General features: G+C 51.4%; 1 protein-coding gene across 2 annotated transcripts; it reads right to left on the bottom strand.

The window, feature by feature from the left end:
• Positions 1 to 2,055: 2,055 nt before the first annotated feature.
• On the bottom strand, positions 2,056 to 19,159 carry AMER1 (APC membrane recruitment protein 1). 2 transcript variants are annotated; one of them, XM_030934532.1, is made up of 2 exons: positions 19,062 to 19,159; positions 2,056 to 5,608 (listed from the first exon to the last, which is right to left on the bottom strand). In XM_030934532.1, exon 2 carries the CDS (start codon positions 5,508 to 5,510, stop codon positions 2,100 to 2,102), a length of 3,411 nt encoding a protein of 1,136 aa, XP_030790392.1. In that variant the 5' UTR covers positions 5,511 to 5,608; positions 19,062 to 19,159; the 3' UTR covers positions 2,056 to 2,099. The 2 variants fall into 2 exon arrangements, with proteins under 2 accessions (XP_030790392.1, XP_010351693.1); XM_010353391.2 differs by lacking the exon at positions 19,062 to 19,159 and adding an exon at positions 18,351 to 18,528.
• Between the last annotated feature and the right edge of the window lie 402 nt (positions 19,160 to 19,561).

Genomic DNA, 19,561 nt, shown 5'->3' with positions numbered 1-19,561 from the left:
CAGGCCAATTTCAGCCCCACCATTCCAGAGCAGCTTTGGTAAGAGGCCAGAAAGTTGGAATTTGGGCACTTCTCTCTTGGAATGCTGTGCTTGGGGTACCCTCTCTCATTCTCCAGCTCCACAATAGATACATTTCTTCACAATGTATCTGTAGCCAAAGTCAGCTTGAAGAGCTGGTCTGGGTCCCTTGAGTGGTGGTGTTAGTGCCATGCAAATTCATGTGGTGCTTCCAGGGGTGCAGCTTCTACCAGCCAGGTCTGCTATTTGTGAGTAAGGGCCAACCCCAATCTGAGAAATGGTGACAAAGACCAGCATGGACACATCCCCTGGCCAAGAAACAGTTTGCCCACAAAGTCACCTTGACTTAGAGGGCAAACACCATCTGTTTCCAAGCTAAATTGCTGTATCTCAGGAATGGCAAGAACCCTGTTGACTTCTTCTCTCAACAGGCATGGAGATGGGGGGATGTGGGGGCGGGGGTGCAATAATCATAATTTGAGTGAACACAGCCAAGCAAAAAATGTTCCATATGCCATTTCCAATAAAGACATGTAAAAGGAACCCTCTCCTATAGGTGACTAATGAGAGGTTGGGCTTGGCAAGATTAGCCTGCTCCAGTGGCTTCCTGACAGCAAGCTCTTCCCCACCAGTATTTCCAACCTAGTTTAACATGAAAACTGCATGGATGCAGGAGAAGGGAGGGTGCCATTCATTCCATAAAGGGCTGCAACTGCCAAGAAGCCCTGTCCTTTGATGATGCTGAGGACTTGGCTAATTGGAAGATAAAAGCTCTTTAAAGGGCCCAGAACAGCAGCTGAGATGCCTTTGGTATCCTATCTTGGGAGTGCAAAGCTGGGGCCTTATTGCAGAGTTCAAATGATGGGGTGGGCAAGGCTTAAGGAACTTTTTGTGTTGGGAGGCTTGAGAAGGGAGTAGTTTTCCCTTTTAAGAAACTGAGATACCTCAAGCTCTGCAAAGTCTGAAATCCCCTCTCTTGCTGGCTGTGATAAAAGGACCCTCATTTTCTATCTTTCCCCTACACCCCACAAAAACCCCAGTCCCTATAGTCAAGCCTAATTTAGGTTGCTTCTCTTCCCTTATCTCAATTAAAAGACCAAGTTCCTTGTGATGAGATTATGAAAACTTCGTTTAGAGGAAAAAAGAGCAAAAATTCAAAAGTTTCTGCAACTCAGGTAGTCACAGGCTTAAAAGAAAGAAAAAAAAAAATCCTATCATTCCAGAGCTCAAGACTCTATGGCAGTGTCCACAACAGAACTTTGTTTTGTCTTCTGTTTGCAAATGGATGAATTTTATCGCTCCATCAAGGGGATTAGCGTTTTTGTCTTTAACCCAAGCTATGGCAGGACAGGTTAAAAGGCCCCCATCTGGTCATGATGCTGAAGTCCACAGCGATAGGCTATGAGACACATGCTACTTGATCCTAAGGACAGCTAGCTGGGATGAATAGCTTATAGTCATCTGATATAATGATGGCAGCTATGCCAAGGCTAGAAGGAATAGGGGTGGGGAGGAACTGTACCATAATTTCACATTGCTAATAGCAAATAAGCCCCACTTCCCCAAGTGGGAGGCAATGCAGACTTGGCTGCTAATTAGTGGTTCATCATTCACTGGGGGAAATGGGCAGGGGGCGCTAAAGGTTTAGCCTGTGTCAAGGATGCATGCTAAATATGTGTGCGTGTGTATGTTTGTGTGTGTGTGTGTATGTGTGTATATATATATATATATATACACACATACACACACACATATATATAATCACTAACTTGGCAACTGGAATAGGCACAAAATTACAGCATCCCAAACCTGGCATGGGGTCACAAGAAGAAACCTCAAAAGCAAAAACTGGAGTGCAGTAGCAGCAGCAGCCTCCCTGGGCAGACGCACTTGAGTTGAACGTGGCCATAGATGGCAGAAGAGGGAAGTGGGAAAACCAAGGTGAAAACTCATAGGAGTTTTCCTTAGCCCAAAGGGTTTTCAAGTTAAACAGCAACCCCCATCCCCCCACCCCTCTGCCCAACCCCTGATCCCCATTCACATGCTCAGGCCCCGTGCCCCTACTCCAGAACTGATGATAACTACTTGGCTAGGTTTCCATTCATGGCAGTGGAGGAGTAGCTGGTGGCAAGAGAGGTACCTTGCTCGGACCTCTCCTTTGACAGGTCAAGGCTGGAAAGTCCATAGTGAGTGGGCTGAGGCTGGGGGTGCTCAGGCTGGACCCTGGGCAGCTGAGGAATGCCATGGGTGATGCCCACAGGCTTGGCCTGTGGTAGAGGGCTGGGGCTGAAGCCTTCAGAACTGGAAGAGCAACTGGGCTCATCAACAGGCAGCAGCACATCTCGAGGCCTGGCCCTCACACTCTGGGAGGCCTGTGGCTGGAGGTTATAGCAAGGGCCCATGGGCAGGTGTAGGTGTGAGGGACGAGCTAGCTGAGGCCCGGATTCCCCAGGTGCCCTTGACTCTGGCACTGATAGTGACACTGACGTGGTCATAGGAGGTATGCAACAGGTTGCCTGCTCATATGGAGACTGGCTGGAAGGTCTGTCCAACTGGTTAGGGCTTACCCAGGCAGGACCTGGCCCCACTGGAATAGGGCAGGGAGCCCAAGCAGGCCAATCATAGGCCCCTGGGGGTTCAGTATAGAGGGAAAGGGGACTGTCTCGGCTCCATTCTCCTTCTTCCTCCTCTTCGTCTTCTTCATCTGAATCTTCCTGCTGGGCCTGCAGCTCATCAGACTCCAGGTAGCCCTGGGCCAAGTGGGAATTGGAGAGCTCCATCTCCAGGGTCTCTGCAGTGTCGAGAGAGCGGCTTCTCCTGTTGAGGGCCATAGCAGCAGGTGGAGGTCGAGGGTGCAGGCCAGGCAGTCCCAAGTGTCGAGGGAGGCTGCTCACACCCCAGGGCAGGCCTTGGTAGAATCGACTATGGTAGTTGTTGAAGGCATGTTTGTGATAGTAGCCCAGCTCAAAGGCTTCCAAGGAGGCTGCAAGATCTTCATCATTGTGGAACTCAGGATTCTCTTCACACTTGCCTTCCCCATCCCGTTCCACATCAGCGATGTCAAAGGTCACCATGGGAGGCAGCTCAGGGAGGTTTTGAGTGAAAGATGAGTCAGAGTCAGAGCTGTACGACATGCTGGAAAAGAGGTTCCCATTGCTGGTGAATTCTACCAGGGCCTGTGAGAAACTCACAGTGGCATTCCCTTCCTTCTCAACCTCCTCTTCCTCTGGATCTTCAGGGGGTGAATAAGTAGGGTAGGCCCTCCTGGGAGATCCTCCAAAATTTGCTTCTTGCATATCTGGCTCAAACATGGCATCACTCTGGAAGAGCTGCATCAGGCAGGTACTTTGATCTTTCTTGGAGCAGGTTCCTTCATAACGCTTCTCCAGAGGACGGAAGTCCCTCCAGTCTGGCTCACTGCTCGCAGTGGTGGGAAAAGCTGAGGTAATTCCCCGGTGGGAAATCTGAGAGGTCCCTGATAGCCCTGCTGCCAGGCCCATCACTGATGGGCCTAAGGGCCTCATCTGATACTCTAAGACGGGCTTCTCCTGCCGGGCCTGGGCCTCTCGGACTTGAGTCTCTCTAGAACGAGCCTCTCGGGCCTGGGGTTCTCGGGTTCTGGCCTCCCTGCCACGAGCTTCCCAAGTGTGGGCCTCCCTGGCATAGGCTTCCCTGCCATGAGACTCTCGAGTATAGGCCTCCCTGGTGTGGGCCTCCCTGGCACGAGCTTCTCGGGCACGTGCCTCCTGGGCCTCAAGCTGCTCCCGCCGAAGCTCCCAATACAACAACTGTTTCTGGATGGTCACTAGCCGTTCTTCCTCTGTCTCCATTGCCCCAGGTGGCCGGGAGGAAGAAAAGGGCTCAAAGTTTAAGAAGGGGTCAAACATCTCAGAGCTTCGACCATGGAGGTCATAAAGGCAGTCATCTCCAGGTGGAGAGTTCTCAAGGCTGTCATCTGGCTCATAGAACTCATATAGGGCATCTCCACTGTAACTGTCTCGGGGTAGACAATCCCTGTGGACAAGCCCCAGGGCCTCACCTGAATCATCCTCAAATCCAGGTGTGGTGGAGTCATAATAACCTTCATCACTATTGGGGGCGGATTCTTGCTGGTCACTCTGAGGAGTCAAAAGTTCCCCAGGGGCTAGGCCAGGATAAGACCTAACTGGGTCAAGGAGCATGTAGCCGTGGTGGCCTGGGGATGTGGTGGGATGGTAGCCCAGGTTCATATCGGGCCTTGGATACATCTGAGCAGTTGCCCACAGATATTCTAAGTCATCATCTTCTTCCTCCTCCTTAACCTCCTCTTCTTCCTCCTCTAATTCTACCTCTTCTTCCTCTTCCTCTTCCTCCTCGTCATCATCATCTGGCAAGGCCATCTCCTCCCCACCTCCTTGGTAGGTCACCAGGCAGGAACTTCGCTTGGTCCCATCTCGGTTTGCTCTCTGGCCCCCAGAGGCCATGCTGTCTGTCATACTGTCCATGTCCTGTTCTGCTATAATGTCACCACAGCCTGTCAATGAGTCAAAGCTTTTCAGGGATGTCACATCCCCAAACAAGAGGCTCAGCTGGTCCCCCACAGGGCCATTGGGTGGGTTTACCTCTCCTGCTACTACCTTCTCCCCTGTTTCTGGGCTATGGGGTTCCTCTAGGCTACTGGATTCAGGGGCAGGTTTGGGTTGCACATGTGCTGAGGCACAGGCCTCCATGGGTTTTTCTGGATCTTTACAGGCCATTTTCTCAGTAGTTGGTGGAGAAGGCTCTGGTGTTGGAGAAACTTTTGGCCCAGAGGCATCTTGGGGGTTAGCATTTTCCTTTCTAGGGGCTTGGAAGGTCTCTTCAGAGCAGGGCACCTGAGGGGCTGCGCTCACGTGCTCATGAGGCCTGGCTTTGACCCTCTCAGGCCCCTTGGCCCCTGGCTCACTTTGTTCAGCCCCAGTGACCTTGCTCTTCCGGTGACGGCGGATACTGCTAAAAAAGCCTTTTAGGCCTTTCTTTGGCTTAGGCATAGAGGGAAACTTCTCAGCCACAGCTTTCTCTGTGGCTCCAGCCACAGACGTGTTACATCTGGAGCCTGTCTCCAAAGCCCCATGGGCACTCTGAGAGCTGGGAAATCGGCAGGGTAACTCAGGCAAAGGCAGGGAGAAGCCAGTTCCATCACTGACAACATCTTCAGGGCCATGGGCTGCTTCACTCAGCCCATCGTGGGTCTTGCTCTTGCTGAGACTTTTCTTGGAGCTGCCTTTCCCAGAACCTTTGCTCCGTCCCCCTCCAAAGAAACTAGGCAGAGTACAGATACCCTTCTTGCCACCAAAGAGTTTCATGGCAGTTTTCTTCAGCCTACCTGGGCCGGATGAGGATGGCTCTGATGTTGGTCCTTCTGTCGCCTTAGCTGCCTTGTTCTTGGCTCCTTTTTCTGTCGTTTGTTCATGGGTACTCCCAGAGGCTGCAGCTCCTTTGGCCTGAGCAGCTTCATCCTTTTGGGTCTCCATGATGATGGGGACAACTGAGGTACGTCCAGCTGGAAATTCAGCCTCAGGCTTCCAGGCACTGTTATAACATTATCAGTCAGGAAGCATCACAGTGGGGTCTGAAGGAGATAGGAGAGACAAAGACAGAGAGACAGATACTAGTGAGCAAGCATCCAGGCTGGGTTTGCTTTCACCGGACATCAGGCTTGAGTGGAACGAGAAAGAAAGTAAGGGAAAATGTGGGGCAAATCTTAATCCACTCGATATGCTTGGCTTGCTGGGCCAGCTCCCTCTGGGCCCCAAAGCAGTAAATCTCTACACTGAGCAACAAGAAGCCTTCCCTCACTACCTTCTTGTTGGGTCCACTCCCTTCAGACCATCCTAAGCTCAGGGGACCACTGGCAGGGGGACCTGCAGTTGTGTGAAAGGCCTAGTGGTGCTATTGGTTGTGGGAGGTATTATCAATTATCAAAGGGGATGAGGATAGGGAGAAACAAGAAAGGAAAAAGGGATGTTGGCTCCAACATCACCGAATTTTTGAAAAGTATCTGGCAAAACAGTCTATTGAGTCCTCACAGGGTTCTGTTGGATTCAAGCTTCAGTTTCATATTAGTCTGGGCTCTCACTGACATTTCATCTGAGACTGAGAAGTGGCCCTGAAGTTTCACCTTCCATCCATAGCTTCCTAAATTGCCTACAGAACCATGCTCAGGCTTCAGAATCTCAGAATAGGAGTCTCACAGATCCGAAAACTAGGTTTGCAATCTAGGATCTGCTAAGACAATGAAATGGGAGCCTCAAGAAAGGTACTCTCTGGGCTTCAATATTCGCCATCCAAGAGGCCTACCAACATCTCTCCCTCAGAGAGGTGATATGAGCATGGGTCTAAGCCAGACCCTCTATTGGCTGTCCTGTTGGGAAGATATTTTAATGTGGTCATCAATGGAACCCCAAATTCCCCTTGAGAACCATGAAGTGGACTGTTTCTCCTCTACTCTCCTCCTCTTATTATTTTTGTCCCCATCTAGCTCCCTATCTAGGAAGGGAACTTCTTGAAGGCCTTACGTGATTCATATTCCTGGTGTGTGAGATAGGTTCCCAATAGCTTTTTAAATAAATAAATCTGGTGCAAGCCACACCCTTCTGGTTAAGGCTCTCAATCCTCCAAATGCCCAAATACCAACAAAGATGGAATAAAAACAAGACCTAGCCACTACCCACCACAATATACCTCTGCACCTCTGGTCATCGGCTAGCTCAGTGACCAGCCTGCTAAAACCCAATGACCCCTCCCTGGGAAGTCCCTCACCAATGTGTCCCCTCTCTGTAGAGTGGCACCAGGAGATGGGGGATCTGGGAGGAGAGGAGAGAGGGGAAGGGGAAGGAGAGGGAAGGAAGAGGAAGAGAGGGGGAGAGAAGCAAGCACCCTTGGTCCAGGAACAGCTGGACAGTACACCAGGCCTGTGATTGCTTGCCACAGTAATAAGATTCACACATTCACCTGAAGTGGAAGATTGTGGACCAGCACTGAGCGTGGAAAGAGGCTGGCAGCTACACTCTAGCCTTGGAGCTCCTGCTTCTGTCTGGCAAACATTAATTTTGTGCCGGCTACCTTGCTTGGCTTGACACTTGAATCATCAGTGTGATAAAGAACACGCTACATAACTGAATATTAAAATTGGAGCAAGATAACAGCTGGTTATCCAGAAAAGAAAAGAGCAGGTGAAAAGGAAAGTTCATTTGAACCTCTCTCTGCAGAGATCTGCATTGCCATTTGCTCTGGTTAGAGATTTTTCTGTGACATATTTTGACATCACACTATTCCAACTCAGCCCTGCAACTGATAGTCCCACAATAGACAGCGCCCCCTCCCACCTCCAAATACACACACAATCATACCTAAACACACAATCACCCAGTTTCCTGCCCCTGGGTCTAGTGGGAATAGGGGTCCTATCATGTCTGAATGCCCCACTTTACACAGCACATTTTTACCTCAGCCTTAAAAATTACTGGTAAGGTTATCGTCACGGTGATGGGGATAGGGGAGTTGGGGTGGCAGTACTGGAGTTGTTTGTGAAATTCTATTCCTCTCTGGAATTCAGTGCTGCAGGGCAGGCCAAGAAGGGAGAACTCCCAGCCTTTGCTTCTAGGGAGCTCCTAGGCTAACAGGGAGAGTCCTACATGTAACAGTCTGTTAGAAACTGGACCACACAACAGGAAGTGACCAGCAGGCAGGAGAGCGAGGTGAGCATTACCTGAGCTCCACCTTCTGTCAGATCAGCGGAGGCAGATTCTCACAGCAGCGTGAACCCTATTGCAAACTGCACATGCAAGGATCTAGGTTGCACTCTCCTTATGAGAATCTAACAAATGCCTGATGATCTGAGATGGAACAGTTTTATCCCAAAACCTTCCCCCTCTCCATCCGTGGAAAAACTGTCTTCCACAAAACAGGTCCCTGGTTCCAAAAAGGTTGGGGACTGCTGCCTTAAAGAATAGCCCGTTATTTCTTAAGCTGGTTGGTGGAGTATCATTCTTTATACCTTGTAAACATATTCAAAGATAAATGTGAAAGGGAGAAAGACACTTCTTGGGCAGTAAGGCTGGACCTCAAGGAAAACCTCAGAGTCAAGTGAGAAACTTTATGGACCTAGACATCCTTGTGAATCAAAGGCTGACTTGTCCTGCTGGGTTTGGGGCTGGAGTTCCTGGGAACAGAGTGAGTAGGCAAATTGAATCACAAAGAAGGCTGCTTTCTGGAGCCTTGATGCCCCAGTTGGAGGACAGTCTCTTTGGGCTTTCCCTTGCCCTTGCTCCTATGCTCTGTGGAGTAGAGGCCAGCCCACCCACCTCTCTCTGTATTGTCCCCTTTCCTGCCACAGGGAGCTGCAGTTTGTTGTGGAAGGAGCCATGGACCACAGGGCTGGGGTCCAGGCCATGTCAGCCTCCCATCTGCCAAGGGACCCTGAATGTGCCAACGTAGCCTGCTGAAACTCAGGTACTTGTGAGCTATTTTGGGATCAAAACAGCTCCTCTACCTATCCTTCTACCTGCCCACTACAGTGGTGTGACGATTTGATGTGATAATAGGCACAAAAAAAGCACTTTATAAACTGTATAGTATAGTGCAAATGAGAAAGGCTGTCATTACTGTTATTATTACTCCTTCTAGGTCAGATCCCAGTTTCTTAGGAAGCAACTGACCATGTGTTAAAGGCTGTTCATTTGGGAAAGCTATTCACTCACTGTGGGAAGCTCAGGGACTTGCTGCCTTGGTCCACGCTGAGAGGGAGACACATATGAGGGGATTTTAAAGAGGTGGGTGTATCTACACAAACTCCTCTGCTAAGAGGTTTGAAAAGTCCTCTGTGTGTGTTGTGGGAGATAGATGAATTAGGCAGGGTGTCCCTGGGATGGAGTTTCTCTCCCTCCAGTTCAGGCCCTTCTCCTAACCAAGTCCAGGGTCATCTTTGCTGGCAGGTACCAGCCTTAAACTGGTACTCTGCGTTCTCTCTCCCAGAGCCATGTACCCCTATAGCCATTCACAGTGTCTGCCTATGTTACCCAGAACACTGGGAAGGAAGGTAGCAGGGTCACCCATAGCTGGTAGCTCCCTGGCCTAGCCCCACCTAGCTACCTCTGCCCTAGGCCTCTTCTCCATACTCTGTGCTATCCAAACAGGTGCCAAAGCTATCCTTCCTCAATGGGTTATGCTGCCTTTACTTAGGACCACAAGAGTTCACCAGGAGAGTCAGGTGGGGCAGAAAGCAAAGGAAACAGCAAAGGACAGACTCTGCAGATCCCCTAGGCTGGGACTGGTTTTCCCTGGGGGTGCTGACAAGAAAGTGACACTGCCAAATGCAGGGCCCCACAACCCTTATGTTCCTTAACCAGTGTGGCTGAGTTTCAAGTGGGTTGGGGGTTAAGAGAACCCTCCCAAGCCACTCTGTGGTCCCTTGCAGGGGCTGCCTGCTGTAGTTGCTGCTATCATGGCAGAAGGCAGACTGTGGTAGAAAGTGCTGGGGCCATTCCAGCTCCCTGAGCCAGATTTAGCCCATTCTGGGGCCAGTGGAAGGCTGGCTACAAAGGAAGAGCTTCTTCCTTCTCCTCTCCACTTAAAACATAGGCAGGAGGCCAACCACATACCCGCCCTAGAGACCCTTCTCAAGGAGAAGGGACAGCTGCAACATGAGCCTTGCACATTCTGCTCCAAATCAGCTTCCTGGGGCCAGCTTGGCCAACTTAGAGAGGGCTGAATTGGGGGAAGAAACAGAAGCATGTGGATTTATGCAGTAGCTCCAGAGACATGGCCTTGACTAGTCATAGTTCCTCAGGCCTGTTCTAAGCAGTCTTCCTGAAAGCAAACCCACTTCAGGCCTACCTGCCCTTCTGTATGTTGGGGAGGGTTGGTTAAAGAAAAAATGGTGAGGATGACCCTCCAGAGAGCTGGCCAGTTCTGCGCTGGAATCAACTCTGCCCAGCTAGGGAAAATCCAGGAAGTTTTTTTTTTCCCATGTTTATGCCTCAGTTTCCTTAACTGCAAGATGAGGCCATTGAGAGTGCCTACCTCTTAAGGCTATTGTAAGAAGTAAAACCAATCCACATAATGTACCAAATCAAGTGCATTACATAGCAGAAGCTCAAAACATTATAGTAACTAAATTTTATTCATATTTTATTCAAATTATGGTAGAACAATTTCTAGAAGTAAAATCATCTCAGTCAGGTTCAGCAGGGTGCTCCCTCGGGCTCTGAGGGTAAGTCACCAAACCTCCTTGGGGCTCAGTTTCCCCAAATGGCAAATGGTAAATGAGGATAACTGTATGGTCATGTCATAGGAGGCTTTACTTGCTCATTTAGCCAACTTTCAATATTCAGGAACCTAAAAGAGTCAGCTAGCTACTGGCTAGCAGCCCAGGATTATGTGGGACTTTCAACTAGCCAGGTTCTCTAGCCCAGGTCAAACTCATCTAAAAGTACCAGCATCAAAGGAAATGCAAATCAACAGATATTCTTCACACTCAGGGTATTTACCACTTTATAAAGCACTTCCTACTCCCACACCCCCCATTTGCCCTCCTCAACCACCCCATTAATCAGGCCTGGTGGGGGATGGCAACTCCTTGTCACAGAGAAGGAAACTGTGCCTAGACTTGGGAAAAGACTTGTCCAAGGTCACATAGTGAAATGGTGACAGAGCCACACTAGCTCCCAGGACTGTTGAGTCTCAATTTCATGCCATTCTGCTGCACCGTGCAGGCCACCAATCAAAGGAGGAAGACTGAGTGAGAGAACTGCAAAGATTCCCCTCACACCAGCAAGAACTATAATCTCCCACTCCCATCCCACCTCTGTCCCAGCCCTGCTAAGCCTTCTTTGCCACATTTCCAGTCCTCACTGGTTGCCACTGTTTGGATCCTACCAAACACCTTCCAGAAAGCCTGGTGACATCAGAATCTAGGGGCCAACAACCCAGCCTGTGGCTGCTCTCCTCATCAGCAACCCTACTACCACTCCTCTCAAACTACAGGACATGTCACTCTACTCCCCTTTTCCTTAAGAGATAGGTTTGAGTGGCCCAAAAACCAGAAACCTGCCAACATGGACAAAGATGCAGAATTTGAGCTATTTAAAGAAAATGACTTATCAGATCATCTGGAACTTGAATGATCCATTTCTAACACCCATAGCCAAGTACTGCTCTCAAAGCTATTTGGTCAGAGCCTGAAGGAAGGGCTGCTTGGCTTGGTACCCTCTGATGGAGTTGCAGAGGCAGCTGGCAGAGCCCCCTCAGCTACCCCTTCATTCACTCCTCCCCTACTTTGCAGCCTTCCTGCTGAGGGGCACCTCCTGCCCAGGGGGCATCTCACCAACTCCAGATTCAGCAAGACCCCAAACTGGGACTTCTCTCTCCTGTCCCTATTCCCCCACCAGCCCCCCTCAACTGACTTGTTCACATACTGAGAGCTTTGTGTAATTCATCCTGACAGGCTTTGGTCTGTTCATTCATCTCTCTCAAATGGACCCTCCTTCATCTTACAGTCACTACATCTAGCACATAGCAAGAGCTCAAACAATGCTGATTCAACTGAATTCTAATTCAGCTGAAGTTTCTTGGTCCAGAACTGGAATGCCAGTCTCACCTTCTATAGGCTGTGTGGTTTGAGAAAGTGACCTAACCTCTCTGACACTCAAATGCCTTATCGGCAAAATGAAGAAAATGCTATGTACCATGCAGGATTTGGTAAGGATTAGAGATGACCAATGTAAAAGCAAACTGGTAACTACATACTAAGCAGATATTCAATAAAGGACTCTTGTGATGAGGCCACTTGCAGGCACCTTTTCCCCTCCAGCTCCTCAATTGCCACCCCACATTCTCCGAAGATGACACAAGCCTCTTAGCAGAGCTCCCTCTAGTCCCTCCCTGTCGTAACACCCCCTGGCTCCCCTCTCCCATCTCATTCATCCTGTACATTGTTGCCAGGTTCATTTTCTTACAACTCCTATTTCAGCACATCACTCCTCCACTTACCAAATTATTCTGCACTGCCTATAGGATAAGGGCCAAACCCCTATGTCTGACATTCAAGACTTGCTCTCCCTGAGTACCCCTTGGAAGTTTCTCAGCCTTGTTTCTCTGCCTCTTGGCCCCAGCCCCAAATACACAGAGGTTTGCCCAGTCTGGGAGATGTGGTCACCCAGATACCACCTCTCCCTAGAAATGGGCTTTCCTGGTGAGTCCTCTCAGTGCCCCAGGTTTGTCCTCAGGCTCTTGAGGTCCCCTCCCTGCCCAGCTTGCCTTGAATGACAAGGGCTTTGGGAGCCACTTACTTGCCACTTCCGCGCCCAAACTTTCTTAGAGAGAAGTGTATCTGAAGTGGGTACCATGCCTGCCTGCATAGGCTTCCACTAAGTCAGTACTAGCCCAGCTAGAGTGAGATCAGACAGGCACCAACCCTTCCCCAACCCCTGTTCAAATGAAGAACAGGAGAGGAGTTAACTCCAGAGAAACAGATGTGACAGAGCAGCCAAGGAAAGCCTACAGAGGAGCAGCTGGGTCAAGTGAACAACAGATACCTCTGACTTTCCTATGTGTCCACTCCCTTCTACTAACCATGCCCTGTATGAGAGGCCAAGTGAGGAAACTGAGGCTTGGGAGGGGACTAGGAGAGTGTAATTTGAGGAAGAACTCTGGAACTGAATTGGGGACCAGGAGCTTTGGACTTCTGAGTAAACTTGAGCAAATCCTTTCCCTGTTCTGGACCTCAGTTTCTTCATCTAGAAATGGGAGACTGGACCAGGCAGTCTGCTTGCTCCAGGTTGCTCTGAGAGGCTGGGGGAGGAGTGGTCCTGTGCCCAGTTTTCTAATGGCTGCTGAGTCAGAAGGCATAGCAGGGGGCACTGGATTGGCTTTGGGGGTCCTCGGTCTTACTGGTAGGCCTGGTTACCTAGCTGGTTGGACCTAGTTCACCACTTCAGGACAGAGGTGCACTGTGGCCCAGCCTCACTCCTTGCACCACCCCTCAACATTTTGCTCTTTCAAAATGCACTGAGTCTGGCCTGTGAATATTTCCAACATATCCAGAAAGGAGGGGGCCCAGAACTGATCATGCCGTTCCTCATTCCCCTGAAAAGAGCCACAGCCCCCAGCAAGAAGGACTGAGCAGATGGAGAGGGAGGCTTGAGGCATGCTCACTAGGGATGGAGGGTTAGTATCCACTTGGAAGCCCAGCAGGGGGAAAAACTGTAGTAGATGAAACTTGGGAGCTTCATAAGGGGAACCTTTCACTCGTTTCATGTCTCTTTTGCCTTTTGGTCTTGGTCTGCAGCTTTGCCAGGACTGAATATTTCAAAAGGAGAGGAGGTAGTTGGAAGAATTTGGCAGTCTAATGATCCCCTCCTAGTATAGTGGAGGTGTTAAAAATTCCTTAAGGGCCAGGCATGGTGGCTCACACCTGCAATTCCGGCACTTTGGGAGGCCTAGCCAGGTGGATCACTTAACCCCAGGAGTTCGAGACCAGCCCTAGCAACATGGCAAAACCTCATCTCTACAAAAAATACAAAAAATTAACTGGGTGTGGTGGTGTGTACCTGTAGTCCCAGCTACATGGAAGGCTGAGGCAGGAGGATCTCTTGGGCCTGAGACATCAAGGCTGCAATGAGCCATGGCCACGCCACTGCACTCCAGACTGGGCCGCAGAGCAAGACCATGTCTCAAAGAAACAAAATTCCCTCAAGAACTGTTACATCTCCACTCGTAGATAGTGTGTATGGAAGAAACAACCCTGCTCTAGCAGTGAAATCTCTATTTCAAAATGCAGATCAAAAGGTCACAAAGGCCACTGCAGCACAGTATGCCTTCCTATGACCACACCAAGTCCCTCAGGTCATTTTTCCATTGTTCATATTTTCTCCTGATTCCAAAAGGGGAGGTGGAGGGAGCAACGTACTCTTACTGGGCTAGCACCTGTACCTCTGTAGTGGTTCTGATTTCCCTGCCTGCCTTTGCTAGAAATACACTTATACATGCACAGGTTTGAAAAATAAGACAAAGCAGAGCAGACGGAAGACTTTGAGATTACTTAATTCAGAGAACAGAAGTTGGGGGTGGAGAGAAAGTTTAATGCCTATGAAATCTCCAATAGATTGTGAAGCAGAAGAGCAATGGAGGCCAGCTATTCGCAGCTCCTTCCCCCAACACACACACACACACACACACACACACACACACACACACACATGCAAGGTTTAACTACAGCATGACAGGCTCAGATTAGCCCTGAGAAAGAACTGGGCAATGAGGCAGGTGACCCAGGAATCAGTGACACAGAAAGGCTATGAAATATTGCCTCAGGGGCTTAACCCTTTATCACCCACACTGTATCTTCCCAGACAGGATTCAGGCAGGGAAACTGAAATAACATTGGACATTCTTCTAGCCTCAGATAGCCTATCTGTTAAGCAAGGGGGCTGGAAACCCCTTCTCCCTCTTGGTTCTACCTGCCAGGCTTGCTGCTGTTTCCTAGTGGAGCAGGGTTGTTTCTCCCATACACACTATCTACGAGTGGAGATGTAACAGTTCTTGAGGGAATTTTGTTTCTTTGAGACATGGTCTTGCTCTGCTACCCAATCTGGAGTGCAGTGGCGTGACCATGGCTCATTGCAGCCTTGATGTCTCGGGCCCAAGAGATCCTCCTGCCTCAGCCTTCCATGTAGCTGGGACTATAGGTGCACACCACCACACCGGTTAATTTTTTGTATTTTTTGTAGAGATGAGGTTTTGCCACGTTGCCAGGGCTGGTCTCGAACTCCTGGGGTCAAGTGATCCATCTGGCTAGGCCTCCCAAAGTACTGGAATTGCAAGTGTGAGCCACCATGCCTGGCCCTTAAGGAATTTTTAACACCTCCACTATACTAGGAGGGGATCATTAGACTGCCAAATTCTTCCAACTACCTCCTCTCCTTTTGAAATGTTCAGTCCTGGCAGAGCTGTAGACCAACACCAAGAGACAAAAGAGTCATGAAACTAGTGAAAGGTTCCCCTTATGAAGCTCCCAAGTTAACTCAGTCCCCATTTCCTCTTAGGGAATGAGGGAGGTAAGATGAGGGGGATGGTTAATGAAATCTGCATTGATTGGAAGCTGCTGGTTCCATGGGACACAGTGGAAAGAGCCACTGCACAGGAAGCAGGAGCCTATCCTTAAATAGTTGTGTGATCTTAAGCAAGCCCCTGATGCTTTCCAAGGCTCAGGATTCTCATCTGTAAGCATAGCAGTTCAAACTGGTGCTCCCCAAGGACTGCCCATCTTAGAGGAAGGTGTTCAGCAGAGGCCTGGGGAATACTTCTCCGCACCAACCATGTTGGTATTTAGGCCCCACTTCCCATGTCTTCCTGCCCTTTCCCCTGCAATGCCAAAGGGAGGCTGACATAGTAAAACTTTGCTTTGGAGGTAGGCTGCCCACAGCTCTACTTCCAGATCCAAAGGTGGCCTCTTAACTGGCTGACTTTGCAGCATGCTTCTGATCCCTTTCTAAGACCCCATTCTAACACTCATTCAAAAACCTTGTTTGTATTACAGCATATTTATATACAAAAATAGCAACTCCCTGCCAATTCCCTACTCTTTGATGCCCCCTTCCCCTAAAAGGATCAGGTTCCCATTCCACAGCCTGTCATCTGGGAAACCCCATCACTGAGCCTCAACCTCTTCTCTACCTCTGAGCCACACCATCTCAACCAGAATAGACTCATTCACTCCCCTCACCCTGCCTGTCAATCACTTTCTCTTCTCCCATTCCTGGGTCTGCTTACCCTTTGCCTACCAAACCCCTCTACTTTCTGGCAGCTTCCAAGGATGATCCCCCTGCTTATACAGATCTTTCATCTCTCTTCACATAGTCTGTCTCTAGGCTCACGAATCGGCAACCAAAGATATGCACGGTCTGGGATCTGAGCATTCCAAATCCTGAGCCTGTTGTTGGGGGAGGATATATCATTATTTTTTTTTCTTGTAGTTGCAATCATCCCCCTTCTAATCCATCCTCATTAGGCACACTCAATACAATACATATCTGAGCCTTGAGTACCATTTCTCTAGTCACTTTCATATGAATCAGGACAAGCACAAGTTGGAAAGGTAAAGGTCTACTCGAAAACTCTACAAAGAAAGCAAGTCCTTCCGGAACAATTGTTAACTGCTCTGCACTGCTTGGCTTTGAGACGGTTGTGGCTGAGGTCCAGGTTTTATTTACTCCTCCAAAGGGTTCTGAGAGAACCCAGACATCCATGATATCAGACAAAACAGAGGCAGGCCAACTTAATTATAGTCTGCATCCTATTATAATTTAAGCCTGAATATGCCCAGGAGAAGTAGGCAGCCCTGGAGGAGTTCCAAGAAGAAAGAAGTCATCATGGGTGGGCAAGAGCCAGGCAGGAAAGGCACCAAGGAAAAGGTAGGCCCAGAACTGAGGTCTGAGAAGGAAGAAGATTTGGACAGGTGTAGGCTGAGTGGGTTTGGGTGTGGGCAAGGGAGTTACATAGAGCAGATACATTAGGTGCCTGTTGGCCTGAGACAAGGCAGAGGGCAGGTCCAGCCCTGGGCTAGAGATGCCCAGCCACAAGTACAGGTTTGTGTTGGGGCCTAATCAAGGTGGGAGGAGGTGACTATAGTGTGATATCTGTGGTCCTGGCTCCTGTCATAAAGATCCAGAGCTAGCCTTCCTCCAAGTGAGGAATTTACTGGGTCTCATTGCCCCTCTTCAAAGTGCCCAAGCTTTGCTTGGGCCCTGCAGCCCACAGGACTCTCCACACCAGAGATTAATCAAAGGTCCAAGAAGAGCCTACCAAGTCCCTCAGTGGCTTCCTCTGTCCTATTCCTCAAAAAGGCCTAGAGAGCCCACTGCCAGAGGTGCACCGTGGTGCAGTGACTGTGCAGTGGGTGGGGCCGAATGAGGGGAACCGCACTGGGGGAGGGGGTTCTGCTGGAATCCTGGTGGGGCAGGGAGTCCAACAGTGCAGTGCCCTCCGCCTTGCCCATGCCCATGCCGCTGCAGCAGGCAGGCAGGCAGAGCCGCAGAGGGAGGTATTTGTGTGTTGAACAAGGCTCGCCTTGACCCCGCGGCCCTTGCCAAGAGGAGCCTGGCCAAACGGAGACCAGCTCTGAGGGACCAGTCCAGCTGCCGCCTAGGCGCTTGGGCTGTGACGCATGTAGCGGGCGCAGCCCCTCACCACTGGGGGAGCCAAGCAAAGTCCAGCGTTCGGGCGGTCACCAGTGTCAGAAGTGTCTCCAGCAGACAATGACAGTGGCCTAGAGGGCTGGGTATGTTAAGTAACTGCGAAGTTGGAGGGCTTGGCCACCTCGATAGCTCTCCTGTACACACAGAGACTGTATGATATGTTCCGTACTACAATGAGGGCTCCTTCGGCCTCAGGCAAGGAAATGCCCCCCAAACACCGTGCCTATCGCTATTTTTAAACGGGGGCTGGAGAGAAAAACGCGGCCAGTATCCTCCAAGGGAAAAGGAGGTGAGGCGAGGCGGGAGACAAAGCGGCCTTGCAGCTCTAACTCAAGGACTAGCTTGCGCCGCTGCTCTAACCCAAGGACCAGCAAGAGCCCGGCTGCCAGCCAGCCTGCCCGACCGCGGGGGCGGGCGCCAGATGCGCCAGGAGGCCCAGGAGGAGGGGCGCGGCTAGTTGGGGCCGCAAGGCCAAGGTTCTGAAGGGAAGTGTGCGACTGAGCTCAGCCCACAGGCCCAACTGAGCTCCTCTGGGGAGGGGGCAGTCTGTGGATGTCCTAATCCACGCCAAAGCCGGTTTCCGTCGGGCCCAAGCCAGCACTCCAGCTTGAGTCCGCAGAAAGGGGGGAGAGGCTGGAGATGCACAGGGGAGGGGAGGGGCGGCAGCCAGGCAGCCGAGGTGAGGGGTGAGCGGTACCCGCGTTACACAGCTGTTCCAGCAAATGTGCTACAACAAAGCTGCAGACCTCCCGGCCTACAAATGCATGGCTTGGGGTGCTGGCTGGCGGCGCCCTTCCCGGGACTGTGCGGCAGCACGTGCGGGCCCATCCCCGCCCCCCCGAAAGCCGGGAGGCATGGCCCAGGCTAGCCTGCCTTCCTACCCTCCCTCCCCAACCTCCCCCCGCTCCCCAGCCTTGGTCGCATGTGCCCAGGAGACTCAAGGCCGCTGGGCCTCTCCACCCGACACTCCGCAAAGCGGGTTCCAAAGGAGAGGGGCGAGCGACCAGGACTCCGACCCGCCCAGTCCTTAGCGCCCTTCTCCAGTTCGTAGGAGCAGAGCACGAGGGAAAGCACCCGACCGCGGGCAGGCGGAGGCTCCTGGCTGTACGCAACGCTTACCCGGCCGGGTCAGGTTCCTAGCGCGGTTATTGTCCGCTGAGCCGCCCTGGGCCGGGCTGCAGCCTCGGCTGCCGCGGCTGAGAGCGCCGCCACCGCAGCTGCTGCTGCCGCCGCCGCCGCGGCTCCAGTCACCTCCAGCACGGACTCCCCTTCCCCAGGCTTTGGGTAGCTCCCCCATACCCCCTCCCCCAGTACTCCAAGGCCACCGGGTGGGGCAGCTGCGTCTTGATTGGCAGGCGTGTGGTCCAATCGCTATGGTTGGAAGGCGTGCCCCGGCCCGCCCACTGTTTTCCTTGGTGCGTTTCTCTTTAAATGCAAATAAGTGCAGGCGTGGTGTTGGCAGGGGGCGGAGAGGGTGCGGAACCACTGGCTGGGGCTCCCCACTCCCGCCCCCACGCCGCGCTGGTAGTGGCGTGGCTGCACTGTGGCTTCAAGGAGCCGGTCCTGCCCAGATGGGGCTCGCAGGATCCCTGGAGCTCGGTTTCGGTTTTCACGCACTGCCATTTCCCTGGTCGCTGTGCATTCGCGTGTGCCCTGCCCGCCAGCAGGCCGTTTATTCCTGAGCTAGAGGGCGGCGGGGAGTAACGAGGCAGAGAGGTTGAGAAACCTGGGGAGACTGCAGAAACCCTTAGCACCTCCCCGGCCCTTCCTTAGTCGTAGAGACAAGGCCCTGCGGATCGCGCCGCCAGGCCACCCAGAGGAGGGACTCACCTGCCAGGAAAGCCAGCTGCAGCGCCTGCGCCCTAACTTCGTCCGCCTCTCTGGCACACCAGTGCCCCTAAGACCATAGAGGCCAACTTCCACCCATTACTGACGGGCCCTCTGCTGCCCTGAGTAGGGAAAGCCCCTCCCCACAGTTACCCAGCCGGCCTGCGACATGGGCCAATTTGGAATACAGAGCCCCGGGCTCCCCTTCCAGGATTACTTTCACTTTTCTTCTCTGAGATGATACCTGTTTTCCATAGTTTGACCCTCACCCAAATTTGCCACCTTCTATGGAATGTGGAGGGAATCCCCAAAGTCTTCAGAGTCCCCCTTCCCCCATCCTTTGTGAGCCTGGCTTTGTGCAGGCCTTTTTTCCTGAAAAATCTAAATATCGAGAGGAAAATCTTGTCTGGGCCCAAACCGGAGGTCAAGCTGAGGACAAAATGAGGAGGCCTGTACCAGCCTTGTCTGCTACTGTGTGTGGGATGTGGCAGGGAGCCAGCCGA

Source organism: Rhinopithecus roxellana, chromosome 7 (assembly GCF_007565055.1).
Source record: "Rhinopithecus roxellana isolate Shanxi Qingling chromosome 7, ASM756505v1, whole genome shotgun sequence".
Lineage (NCBI taxonomy): Eukaryota > Metazoa > Chordata > Mammalia > Primates > Cercopithecidae > Rhinopithecus > Rhinopithecus roxellana.
This window is presented reverse-complemented; position numbering and strand designations above follow the sequence as displayed.